At 34.5% G+C, this 14,041-nt stretch overlaps 1 protein-coding gene across 1 annotated transcript; it reads right to left on the bottom strand.

Annotated features, from left to right (window-relative positions):
- Positions 1-1,519: 1,519 nt before the first annotated feature.
- LOC123239065 (NXPE family member 1-like) lies at positions 1,520-13,686 on the bottom strand. The gene is made up of 5 exons (XM_044666336.1): positions 13,591-13,686; positions 6,456-7,159; positions 5,926-5,987; positions 2,459-2,674; positions 1,520-2,055 (listed from the first exon to the last, which is right to left on the bottom strand). Exons 1-5 carry the CDS (start codon positions 13,684-13,686, stop codon positions 1,520-1,522), a joined length of 1,614 nt encoding a protein of 537 aa, XP_044522271.1.
- Between the last annotated feature and the right edge of the window lie 355 nt (positions 13,687-14,041).

Below are 14,041 nucleotides of genomic sequence, written 5' to 3'. Positions count from 1 at the left end.
AAAAAGGAGAACAATTTAAAATACAACAACATTATAGCAAAAAAAATCTTTGAAAATCTTTAGCATTGATCATTTAAATGACAATTGTGATTCTAGAGAATCAAAGGTGAAATGTACTACCTACATCCTGGAAGAGAGGTAATAGATTGAAAAATAAAAAATTAGTCATGTGTTTTGGGATATGGTCAATGTGGATTTTTTTTTCTTCACTATACAATTATTTTCTCTATCTTTCTTTTTTTTTTATCCTTAAATGGAAGAGATAGAGAGAAAGTAAATGCTTATTAGTTAAAAAAAAAAGATTAAGTTTGACAGAAAATAAAGTCAAAATATAGACCTTGCCTTCTAGGAGATTATATTCTTAGAGGGATAAATAATTATAAATAATTGGTGCTTGAAAAATTTAAACAGAGTAAATTGGAAGTAACCTTAGAGGGGAAGATTCCAATGGCTTAGGGTAAGGCATGGAGAACTGATAAAGACTTCCTAGAGAAGTCATTTAAGCCAAGTCTTTAAAGGAAGCAGTAATAATAAATAATAGGTGACAACAAGTAGGGAGGGCATTCCAGACATGAAGAAAAATCAGTGCAAAGTCATGTCAGATGAACTAGTTGGCTAACATGGCAGGATTTTAGATTTAAACTAATATGGCACATTTTAGAATGTCATAGAAGGAAATAAAACATAAACAGATTGGAAAGGTAAGGAGGGACTAAAGAGAAGATATTTTATTTACTTGATAATGAATGTAATAGGGAGCCACTCAAGTCTGTTGAAGATGAGAGAATACAATTCAATGTACACTTATGGAAAAAAAATCTGCAGCTGTTTGAAAAATGGACTGGGATGGGGCAATACTAGATATAAGGAGAACAGTTTTGAAGCTATTATAGTAGTCCAGGCTAGAGATGGTGTGGGCTTATATTTGGGTGGTGGATATATATGTGTGTATATATACATATATGTGGGGGAGGGATGAAAATGAACACAAATGCCCCACTCAACTGTGTGAGACAAAAATGAGCACGTGTCTCCCTCACTTAATAAACAAAACCTGGGGTCATAAGGTAGAAATTTTTAAAAAGGCAGTTGTTTATTCCTTTCATGAAAGGGGGCACTTAAATGATGGTCTAAGAAGTGTTGACTTCACTAGGCAGTAAGCAGGTAATATATACTCCTCCTCCCTTCCCTGTCAGACCCCTGCAGACCCCTGCATTGAGCTGTGATTTGCAATCTAAAACACATGTGCTTCTAACCCAATTCAGGTGAGGGAAGGGGAACAACTGAGTTGTTTGTTGTCCTTAAATCAGGGGCCTTCTGTCTTGTATCAATTTCCTTCCCAAACTTCTCCTTGAGTATAGGGGAGGAAAATGCATGCAACATAACTTTAGATATTTCTTTTCTTAGATTATTCCAATGTGATATTATTCTCCAGTTGTGGAACAAGAGTTAAATCTATCACATTATCAACAGGGATATCTGCAGAGAGTGATCCCTCACGATAGTGTGCATCTGTCCCTTAGCAGATATAATTTAAGAACATGTTAATCTGACTTTCAACAACATGGTTGGGTGGATGTACATTTTTTGTGCCATATGCAATGGTCATATCCCAGGCATCAATGACACCTACATTAAGGTCTTGGAAAATTTCCTTCAAAATAAGATAATTAGTGTAGCCATGAAAGTCACCAAATCTCTCAGCCTCAATGTACATCTCTCTTATGTTTTCAGTTTTGAGGATGACTTTTGTATCTGGGCTTCTCAAGAATAATCGCTCAATGGCTCTTCGAATATTGATGGCTCTTCGTATTAAGATATCAATGGGAAAGGGTCTAAAATGTTGTCCCAAGGTAATGACGATGACTGTGTTTTTGTCTCCTGATATTTTGTCAATTTCACGGGTAACATATTCATCCTCTTTAATTGAGAAGAGTTCTTCAGTGACAAATGGATGTCCATGCTTTTTCCACTGAAGGTGAATATGTCTTTCTATATCCAAAAGTACATATTTCTTTAATTTTCCACTTCCATGATAATCAAAAAATTTCAGGGCTGATAAAAACAAGTGAATATGTATGTGTATATATATTTAAGAAAAAGAAGAAATCTGTAACACTTTTTAAAACATGATCAACCATTCCTAATTAATTAATTAATTAACTGAACTTAAAAAAGGACATAATCAACCATATATCCTGTTCTCAAAATCTTGATTGGTAAGAGTTTCATTCCCAACCATCAAAGGCAGAGCAATCTTGTAGAGAGATACATTAGAGTCTACATTAGAGTCTACTTCAATTCCCTCATAATTCATACATGAGAAAATGTATTCATAAACTATATAAAACTATATTTCCATAGTTTACACATATTTGTCCATACGTCCAAAAATTTTTAAATGTACATGACTGAAATTCAGCTTTCATTTGGAAATTAATATTAGAGAAATACATACTTTTCAGAATTTTAGGGAAGTAGTATATCCATTGGCGCAGTGTTGAATCTCCCATGAGGTAAACGAGTTTCCCCTTCAAGCAACTATTGATTATATTCATAGCATTAAATTGAGTAAGATTACATGATGTTGGAATCCATCTCCCCTGCAAAGTATAACCACTGGGAACAGGGACTTTCATTCCAATCTGGCATTTGTCGCTCTTTGTTTCCCTGTCTGATAAAAGATGTTGCTTTACATAAAATTACCAACCAAATACTTCATACAACTAGATAAAATAATAATAGCTAACAGCTAGCATTTCTGTAGCACTTTAAGGTTTGCAAAACACTCTACAAATATTATCTAATTTGATCACTATAAATAATCCTGAAGGTATGTATTATTATTACTAAACATTCAAATGAGGAAACTAAGGCAAATAAAGGTTAAATAACTTAAGAAGCTGGAAGAAGTCAAGGAACTAAAACAGATAAAAGAGTTTCTCTAAATGATTCTGGAGAGCTGATCTAATTGGGAAAAGCAATGCTGTTGGGAGTTGTTGAGAGTACATTGTCTTTGGTTGTTTAAAGAGAGGGCAGAGAAAAAAACACTTTGTTCTATAGTACTATCTCCAATTCCTAAGAAAGGGAAACTTCTCAGAGGTATGACTACATTGTCCTTTATTGTCTTCTATTGTCTGAAAGAATCACATATCTAGTAAATGTATGAAGTTTGATTTGAACTCAGATCTTCCCTAACTCCAGGTTCAACTCTCTATATAATATACTACTTAGCTACCTAACAATAATATTCATGTATAAGCATAAAATGCTTATGAAGAGACTATAAAAGAAAAATTAGTATTATATAGAGAAATGAGTAAGGATGAAGGCTTATTACTACCAAGATCATTGGCAACTTTGGAGAAACAGTTTAGCCAAGTGTAATAAAGAAGCAATGCAATCATCCAGGACAATCCTGAGGGACTTATGAAAAAGAATGCTAACCACATCCAGAGAACGAATTGTGGAAATAGAAACACAGAAGAAAAACATATGATCAATCATGTGGTTTGATGGGTATATGATTGGGGATCTTGGCTTTAAAAGATCACTCTATTGCAAATATTAATAATATGGAAATAGGTCTTGATCAATGACACATGTAAAACCCAGAGGAATTGATCATCAACTCCAGGAGGCAAGAAGGAAGAGGGGAGGGAAAGAACATGAATCATGGAAAAATGGCAAAAATATTCTTAATTAATTAATTTTAAAAACAGCAGACCTTGCCTTCTTGTTAAATAGAAACATGAATTCATTTGTCACATATTCCTTCTTCCTTCGTGTTTTCCATGTCAAAGTTCCTTGACATCATTTTTTATTTTCTTCTTCTTTCATTCTTTCTTTTTCTTGGCAAGACCAATCTTTTTGCTCATGCCCTAGAATTTAGTTCTCATCCTTCTCCTCATAGAGTTTTCCCCCTTAACATTTCTGTCTTCTTTCATCTTTAATATTGTTCTTCCCTTCTTCTTACAAATATGGCAAGGTTTCACCAACCTTTTTTTAAGTCCTCTATTTGAAATTTGAAAAAAATGAAATATATGTGTGTAGATACATGCATATGTATGTACATATTTGCTCATTAAGATTTCCATCCCTCATATTGTATGTTATATGTAACTTATATATGTACACACATAAATATGCATGTATACACATGAAACTTAATATTGGAATTTTGAGTGAATACTATATAAGTATATATAATATGTGTCCATGTATGAACATATATATATATATATATATATATATATATACATAGTTATAATCTGGCTTCTGACCATATCATTTCTTCAAAATTTCTCTTGCTCATTACTAATGATCTCTTAGTTGCTGATTACAATGGCCTTTTCTCAATTCTCACTCTCCTTGACCTCTTTACAATTTTTGACACTACATTCACTCTTTCCTTGACACTCTCATCTCTCTACATCTTCTCCAGTTAATTTTCCAGTTCTGGAATTATAAAACATAATGTAATTAACTTTGTTATTGTTTTTTCATAGAGTGTGTTAAATTGTATTCTCAGTGGCCCATCTCACTATACCTTTACCTTTCCAAATCAAAGTACCTTCCCTGGCCACGGCTTCCCAATGTGTGTTTTTCATCCATTAGAATATAAGGTCCCTGAGAACAAGGACTCTTTGCTTTGATATTTGTAGCCTAGGCACTTAGGACATGAGCACATAATAAATGCTTTTTCTTTCATTTATGCATTTAATGGCCATTTCTCGGGCCATACATAGAGGATATATAGTCATGTGGCTAAATCAGGAAAAGTGGAAAGAGCAGGATGGCATTGATTGGAATTGTAAGATGGATGCTGGTTGTTCATGATCTTGCTGAAGCACTTTGGAATAGACAAATAACAGAAACTATACATAAAGAATCTCAATCTGCCAATTGTGGGAAACATAGATTGGATAGAAATTATAGTTGAGAAGATGGTTTAGTAGGCAATTAAAATTCCCTTGGAAGGATAGGAGTATCATAATTAGAAATTGAAGACAAAAATAAATCTATTTAAAAAGATAAAAATTTTAGAAGATAGCCAAAGATTGACTATAGGGAGTTGGAGAGAAGCAGAGATTAGAATTCACTAAAAATTTTTAATCTAATCTTTGGGAGATTTTTTTTCTAGGTAACAGAGCTCAGATTTAATAATGAAAGCCACTGGCTAAATGGAATTTAATTTAATGAGATTCATTTTATATACAATTTAGCAGAAATTTCCCTGTTGATTAAAGAAAGGTCTCTGTTTATCAGTGAAATTCACATGGCAAAACTGAAACTCAGAAGAAAAGTTTATAGACTCTCAAATAGATGTTGTTTCACTAAAAGAGACTTTTAAAAAATATGTATCAGTGGGGGCAGCTGGGTAGCCCAGTGGATTGAGAGCCAGGCCTAGAGACGGGAGGTCCTAGGTTCAAATCTGGCCTCAGACACTTCCCAGCTGTATGACCCTGGGCAAGTCACTTGACCCCCATTGCCTACCCTTACCACTCTTCTGCCTTGGAGCCAATACACAGTATTGACTTCAGGACAGAAGGTAAGGGTTTAAAATATATATATATATATATCAGTGCTTTCTAATTCTGCTTGTGAGTGCCTCCATATAAAATATTTAGGAGAGCATTAGATATAAACAGGACTGAAATTTTAGTTTTTCCATTTGGTTGGTTTTTTATATACTCAAATGGTGATGATGGTAGAGGGATAGTTGGTCAAAGAATGAAGACTGGTTTTAATTTAAATTGAAAAATTTTTTTATAAAGGATACTTTGATAATTCCTCTGATTTGTGTTCCAGGAGAACCAAGGTCTCCTGGTTGCAAACAGTTAATTCTGAGTGAAAATTATGTAAGTAGAAAATTTCATTTAAAAAGATGAAGAACAAAACGTCACCCATTCATTATAGACTTACTGTTACAATTTGAGACCTCGATGTCTTTAAAACGTTTCATAATTTCAACCCCAACATTGGACCTTCAAAAGACAGAAAGATAAATTAATCAGTTGCAGGCCCAGACTCAATGACCAACCCACATCCATTCATTCCTAAACTTCCGCATACTTTGTCCTTTTTTAGTTTTTACCTATACGTTTCTACAAGGACAGCTACAATCAACACTTCCAAGTTTTTGTGTGTGATCTATTCCTTTTGTTTTAATCAGATTTTAAGAAGATCCTAATGTACAATTCTAGCTTACCATCTCTCTTCGCAGACACTAGAAAACTAAGACTTGTTTATAAGAATCCAGAGAAATCAGTAACTTTTGAAAACTATAGGTGTGTATGAAAGAGAACACCTTCCCAGGAATCTCCCTTTCTATCAATCGATTTCATAGGAATCTAACTCTGCAGTACTATGACTCAGGAAAAGAATATCTACGTGAAGTATAGAACCCCTGACCTTCTATCCACATCTACGTGTATATTTGAAGCTCTGTTTACCTTTGGAAAAGGGTTTTCTCCTTTATGCTAAGATAAGAAATTTTACTATTCTTGGTCTTCATATGTGTCAATGCATCACAGGATACATGTGGAGGTTTCTTACAGTAGAAGGCTTCTTGATCTCGGAAGTCCAGGTACTGGCACAATTCAGTACTTGTGTTTAAAGCCAGGCCACATTCAGTGAAGACCGAGGATGTACCACCACTGGCAAACTGGCCAGTGAAAATCACCTTATCATAGCCTCTGTTCCTGGCTCTCCAGAGGGCAGATACCCCTTCACTGGGATTGATAAGCAGAAGAGACAAAGAGACTTTACCTGCCCAGAATAAAGTGAAGCTGATGAGGTAGGTGCCATTGTTGAAGTCTGTCACTCTTCCTGAAGCCCCTGCCTTCAGCTTTGGGGAAGAAATCCTGGTCCTTAAGAAATCCCCTCCATATTTCTTTTTTTGCCCCAAGTAGTCTCTCGCCTCTAGAAGAATATCTAGCTGGTCTCCTCTGCAGTAGGTAGTTTTAGGATTAAAGAGAGTGGCCACACTGTGGGCTGCACTAGTAGTAGTGTTCAGATGGGAGAATGGCCTGTATGGAATGAGTTGGTCCAGTTGATTGATTATTTTGTTTGTTTTCAGTTCAATTTCTGTGAATGCAATGGCTGTGCGGAGTGGTGTTTCAGTGGAAAAGAACCTTCTAGAAGTGTTCCAGTGACACTGAAAGATAGGAAGTTTTAGTATAATCCTAAACTAAAGCAAGAAGAAATGTAATTAATTGTGTGCAAACCATAGAAGCTACTCCAATTTGGCCATCATCGTGAGTGACTCGACAAAGTTCTGAATAACAACTTTCTCATCTTAAATCCACATTTTTTTATATTATTCTTAATCCCTCATACTTAGAAATAGCCACCTGAAAAGAGAGCTTTTGGATAAATTAGATAGACATGCCAGCAGGCAAGAAATCAACTTGAAAGTTAATGAGAGTGATAAAAAAAAGAAAACAGGAAGAAGTCCAGTGGTGACCAGCTGTGAGATCATTAAGCTTTTCTTGATCTCCTTGGCTATTACTATTCCTCCAATCCTGCAAAAGCAAGCAAACAAAAAGCTTTTTATTTGTTATGTATTTGGATTGTATATAGTATAATATTGTGTGCACAAAAAAAATTCTAAATAGAATATAAATTCATTGAGGGAAGAGACTATTTTATTTTTGTCTCCATTTCCTCCCATGCCCAATAGAAGGCAGCCTGGCTCTTAATGAACATTTATTGACTTATTTATCAGACATAGTTATGCAAACAAGTAAACCCATTAGCAGAGGTTTGGGATGAAGCCTTCAAAAAGGGGAAAAAATGAAGAAAGAATTGGAGCTAAATTTAGATTGCCATAAATTATGCCAAATAAGCCAAGCTATAACTAGATTATAGTTACCTAAAGGTAAAGACTCTGCGTTTCGTAAGTACTTTTGTATCTTCTCTTAGAATAAAATCACAGAATTTGGGAGCTAGAAAGGACCCCAACTACCAGTCCAAAACATACCTGAAAGATATCTCCATTATAACATACCTGACAAATAGTTATTCATCTTTAGCTTGAATATCTCCAGTGAAGGGTAACCTATCACCTTTCAATGTAGGATAACTCTAATTGTTGTCTGCATTTTGTCTCTCCCACTAGATTGTGAACTCCTACAAGGAAAGGCCTGTCTTTGGACTTTCTTTGTATCTCCAAAACTTAGCATTGTAGGTGCTTAATAAATGCTTTTAAAAAAATGTTTGTTACATCACAATAGCCAATTAAACTCACTCCCTTCTCTCTGCCATTAGAAGAGGCATCATTTGACAAAAATATTTGTGCGTGTGTATATATCTATATCTATATCTATATCTATATATATATCTATATCTATATCTATATATGTCCTATTTATTTCTATTTATCACTACTTGGACCATAGATTGGGTGGACAGGTATAATTTATAAGAAGATAAGAAACATAAGGAGCAAGAAGGTTAGGAAAGAGTGCCAGTGCCAAAAAAAACCTAATTTTTTATTTAATCCTAAAAAATGACATGGTAAGATTTGTACTTTAGGAAAAGCATTTTGGTGGATATATGGATGACAGATTGGAAAGGGGAGGAACTTGAAATAGGCCAGCTTATTAGAAGGCTATTGCAATAACTTGAATTAGAGGGGATGGAGCCATGAAAAAAGCAGTATCTATACCAGTAGAAAGAAGGTGGCCTACATGAGAGATGGTATGAAGATAGGATTTGCACAGTTTGGAAATGGATTGATTTGGATATATGGAGAGAGTGAGAAAAAAGAGTTGAAGATGACAAAAAGTGTGTAAAGCTAAGTGACTGGAAGTTTGGATGATTAGACAAAATTTTAGGGAAAAATAATGTCTTCTGCTTTAGATTTGATATGCCTATGAGACTTCTCATTTGAAATGTCCCAGAGTGGGGTTGTGTTATGGGACCAGAACTTAGGAAAGAGGGTAGGGCAGAATTTTTAAATCAGGCAGTATTCTGCTTTGAAGTGATGATTGAATTCATGGAGGATGATGAGGTCACCAAGTAAGAAGACAGAGAAAAGAGAAGATGGCCCAGGACAGTCTTGAGGAACACTCATAATATTGTCATGGATGAAAGTCTGACAAAGGACAGATAGAAAAGGCAATCACTGAGTCAATCAGAATTTATCAGGCATCTACTATGCTGATATAAAGGCAATTAGATGGTTCATTAGATAGGGCATAGAACGTGGAGTCAGTAAGACCTGAGTTCAAATCTCTCTTCAGACACTTCCTAGTTATGTGACTGGATCAGTCACTTATTCACTATTTGCCTTAATCCACTTTAGAAGAAAATGGCAAATTATTCTAGTACCATTGCCAAGAAAACCCCATGAGATCACTAAGTCAGATACAACTGAATGCCTAAACAAACAAAAAAGAATGTTCCATGTACTGTATTACTGAGGATACAAAGAAAAAAAAAAATTAATGGCCCTTGCCCTTAAAAAGATCACAGACTGAGAAGAGAAAATAAGCAAACATCTGTATACAAACTAGATTATGTACAGGATAAATTAAAGAAATCTCAAAGGTATTAAGACTGAGGAGCACTGATTCTTGCTGAAGGTAGGGTTTTAGCTGAAACTTGAAGAAGGCCAGAAACCAGAAAAAAGAAGGGGAAAAGGTACAGGCTTGGGGACAGCCAGTAAAAATAATCTAAGGAAAAAACAGCAGCAAGGAAGCAAGTGACACTTGATCAAAGTACATGAGGATGTAAAAGGACTTTTTCTTTCTTTGTTTTTAATTTGCTTCCTTACAATAAATGGTACAGAGTACAATGGTACAATAAATGGTACAATTCTGAATATGTTTAATATTGACCTTTGGAGACCATTATAAATGCTGAAATTACACTCTCACTTTTCCCTAAGGCTTCCAGTCAGTTCATTATATATTAAAATTTTAGGGGGCAGCTGGGTAACTCAGTGGATTGAGAGTCAGGCCTAGAGACAGGAGGTCCTAGGTTCAAATCCGGCCTCAGACACTTCCCAGCTGTGTGACCCTGGACAAGTCACTTGACCCCCATTACCCACCCTTACCACTCTTCCACCTAGGAGCCAATACACAGAAGTTAAGGGTTTAAAAATGTAAAAAAAAAAAAATTAAAAAATTAAAAAAAAAATTTAGAACTTGAAGTGTCCTCCCTTACTATCTAAAGACACACCCAATTCTCCCTATCCTAAAAAAAAAAAATTCACTAGATCCTCCCAACTCCACTAGCTATTATCCTTCTATGTTATATTCTTCTATAACTAGCTAACTTCTTGAGGAAAATAATCTACATTCAGTACTACTACAGTGTTTCCACTTTCTCTTCTTCCTTTCTTCAAAATCCTGTTGCTTCAGAACTTATTCTTAACTACTGATAATCAGTAATAATCTAATCAAAGTCCTTTGTTTTTCAGATAAGAAAACTGAAACTCAGAAAAACTTCAGGTGAACTGCTAAATTTACACATGTAACAGGTAAAGATCCAAGGTTTGTACCTAAACTTGCTAACTACAGAGTGTTCTTGCCTCTACAAGAAACTAATTTACCCAACACTTCTTGTTGTCCAGATAACTAATACCTTTTATTGCTTTTGAGGTACACCAAGTTCAAAAGAATTTAAATTACTTATAGGATGTCTTGTTAACAAAAGAACTAGGAATAATATTCCTCACTAGATAAATAAAATTGATTTGATATTATGATGTGGAAAGTACATGGAGATCATCCAGTCAAAACTTCTTGTCTTATGAATCATGTAACCATGGAAACATATTCTAGATTAATTAAATAAATAAAATTTTTCAAATACAAAAATTCCTTGTTTTATAAAAGAAAAAACTTTTTATGTAACCTTTTGTTTATGTTAACTTTTTGTCTAATTCTGTAACGCTTTGTAATATGACTTCAGCCCTCAAAACTGTGGAAACTTCTCTGAATAATGTCCATTAATTTCCTCATTGTCAAATTCAATGACCTTCCTCCAGGCTTTATTTTCCAATGTTTTTGACAGTCCCCTCCTACTAGACATTGTCCTCCTCATTCTTGGAACTGAACCAGAAGACTCCATAAGCCACTTAGAGGTGCTACTTTTTGTTGTTCTTTTGAATTTGGGATTCATCTTCCATGACAACGGGAAGCAACATTAGCAAGCTTTTGTATCCTTATCTTATACCTCACTTGACAGTGATAATGAGAAAATCATTGAAAGAGTTGTTTCTATGATTACATCATTCAGGGAATCTTATTATAATATTGATATAGGATACACCAATCTTTGTTGGAGGAGAGCCTCTGAGTTTTAATTTTGCTTTAATAAATCATATATTTCTTATAATAAAGAAAAAAACAAGTACAATGGGACCATATATGCTCTCAGTTTTCAGTCAGTTTTGTGAATGTGAAAGCCTATTGCCTTATTTCATATTTCCATCAAGGATACATTTGAAATATACATTTATATATATATATATATATATATATATATATATACATATATATAGTCATTCTCATAAATACTTTATAAAGATGAGAATGTAGGTATATGGCTCAACAATTATAGATCTCCTCAATTATCTTCTTAATAATAATAATTTATATTATCAGTGAAGATTAAAAGGTAAAAAAAATAAAGAAGGAGGGGGTAGGAACATAGACTTCATCTCTCTATTTCTTCACTCATATGATTTCCTCAAGTTCACTTAGTACAAAAACCAGGACTGGATGAGATCCAGATCTGAAACTCTCATTCTAGTAATTCTTCCCACTAATCCAGTCAGTATTACTCTGGATTCATCCTATCACAGCAGCTCAGAATAAAGGATTAAAATCCTACCCAGGCATTTTTCTCCCTACCACTCTAACTTATTTTTCCTCCCAAATGCCAACTGTCCTTCCTTCAAAGTTACTCAACATATTTGATATATTTAAATTAGCTTGAACAAAGTTCATTTTACCTAGATCAAAATTTGAACTGTGGCTTCTCATATCATAACATGTAGATAATTATTTTATTTGATAAAAGCAAAGAAATCATAAAGGTAGTCATACTGTAACATTTTAAAATTTGAAACACTGTTTTATTGGAAGAAATAGCAATAAAACTCTAGATGATATTCATCAATATATTGATTACTGTTTTCTTTAATGAATATCACAAAAGCCAATAGAAGTGAAAGTATTCTATATATTATTTACAGTAATTGGCCATATCCATCTCCTAGAAAAAGACTGGCAACCATACACAACTCAAAAAGAGTTCAGGGTGGTAGCATAGAAAAGGAAATTATGTAATTGCACTGTGGATTCTGGAAGGACACAGCTGAGGCCAATACCTCTTAGGAATATATCAGCTGCTGTTCACCATAAATACCTATAGCCTGCACATAAAAGCAGGGAAAATGGGCCTTTTAATGCTATGACTTGGAATTTGATCCTACAAATACTGTCCATGTAGAAACACATAGCTTTTGGAGGAGAAATGAGGGGGCTTCTGGGACTTCATTCAAGGCAGTGTGGATGTGGGAATTAGTCCTTTATGTGTCTGAGGATGGATTCTCAAGGACTCTTGCAATCCTTGTGGGGAGAGAAAATGAGGATCAGTCCAAGTTGCCAAACTATTTAGTTTTTATTTAAAAAGAGGTTGATTAGGTTCAAACCCGGCCTCAGCCACTTCCCAGCTGTGTGACCCTGGGCAAGTCACTTGACCCCCACTGCCCACCCTTACCAATCTTCCACCTATGAGACAATACACCAAAGTACAAGGGTTTAAAAAAAAAAAAGAGGTTGATGATTTTTGTGGTTTTTTTTTTTCCATTGAAAGAGCGTTTGACGGAACCAAAAGACATGAGTTTCTTAGTCCTAGCTCTACTACTAATTATCTATGTGACTCCTGGCAAGTCATGTAATTTTTCTAATCTCAGTTTCCCTCTCTGTAAAATAAGGAGTTTGATCTCTATGTCCCTTTACAACTTATAAATTCTATAATTCAAGAATATCATATAATTATCCTTTCGTTATATAATGCCTGTGGATTTTGCCATATCCACAGTTCCCCTGAAGGAGGATGCCTTATTGTCCAAATGCTGACCCATCCCTCTAGAGACGTCATCTGATTAGGTAATTTATTTTTCTCAACTAAAATCCCTATTATTGGGAGAATAAATAACAGCTGACTACACAAAGTATTTCCATTGCTAACAAGTTACTACCCCCATGTTTCAGGAGAGATGTCAGGACTTCTTGTGTCCAAACCCAAGTTAGTCAAATGATCCATATTGTACCCACATTGAAATCAATTTATGACTTGGGAGAAACAAAACTATGTACCACTTCCTCCTAAGACTGAATGAAATATAGGGTTAGGTTTAGAACATGTCAAAATAATCATAACCTAAAAGATTTGTTCCAGGGCTCTGTATTAACATCAAAGAAATACCAGATACCAAGGAGTTGGGGAAGAGAGAAAAAAACTCTGAGTCATTCAGTGTTTATAGATTAAGGACTCATTGACATCTCCTCCATAAATTAAACATTTATTTGACTTCTCATGGCAAAGAAGTGACAATACAATTTTTACCTTTAAGAAGTTTTCAGAATCTATAAAAAAAATCCAGGCAGCTATTGCAGATATCAGTATTATCAGTATTTTCTGAATAGTCATTTTCAAAGCCATTGTAAAAGTCCTACAAAATATGAACATGAGAAAAGGAAGATGGTGGTGATACAGTGGAAAGGGCATGTCTCTGGAGGCAGAAGACTGAAGTCCCCATACCACCTACAATCCTACTTAGGTAATCAAATAAATTACTTAATCTTGCTTTCCCCATTTATAAAATCATGGAGCTGAACTAGATGACTTCTGACATTCAGTACAATTCTAAAACAATGAATTTATGATCCTATTGTGTGAGAGAGAGCTTTGAGATGAAATCTCAGGTTCAGGACACGTTACCTGTTTTAAGAATGCCAGATTCCAAAACTTAGCTTAAAAATAAAAAAGAAATTTATTAATTTGGAAGCCAAGTTGA

Source organism: Gracilinanus agilis, chromosome 3, assembly GCF_016433145.1.
Source record: "Gracilinanus agilis isolate LMUSP501 chromosome 3, AgileGrace, whole genome shotgun sequence".
Taxonomy (NCBI): Eukaryota; Metazoa; Chordata; class Mammalia; order Didelphimorphia; family Didelphidae; genus Gracilinanus; species Gracilinanus agilis.
The sequence above is the reverse complement of the archived record's forward strand: the minus strand, read 5'-3'. Positions and strand labels throughout refer to the sequence as shown.

Coding starts and splice junctions, on each gene's coding strand:
- LOC123239065 (XM_044666336.1), bottom strand. CDS start 13,686: ATGGCTTTGAAAATGACTATTCAGAAAATACTGATAATACTGATATCT. Junction 7,160..13,590: donor ATTCTGAAAACTTCTTAAAG/GTAAAAATTGTA, acceptor CCTATCTTTCAG/TGTCACTGGAACACTTCTAG. Junction 5,988..6,455: donor GAGAAAACCCTTTTCCAAAG/GTAAACAGAGCT, acceptor TGTCTTTTGAAG/GTCCAATGTTGGGGTTGAAA.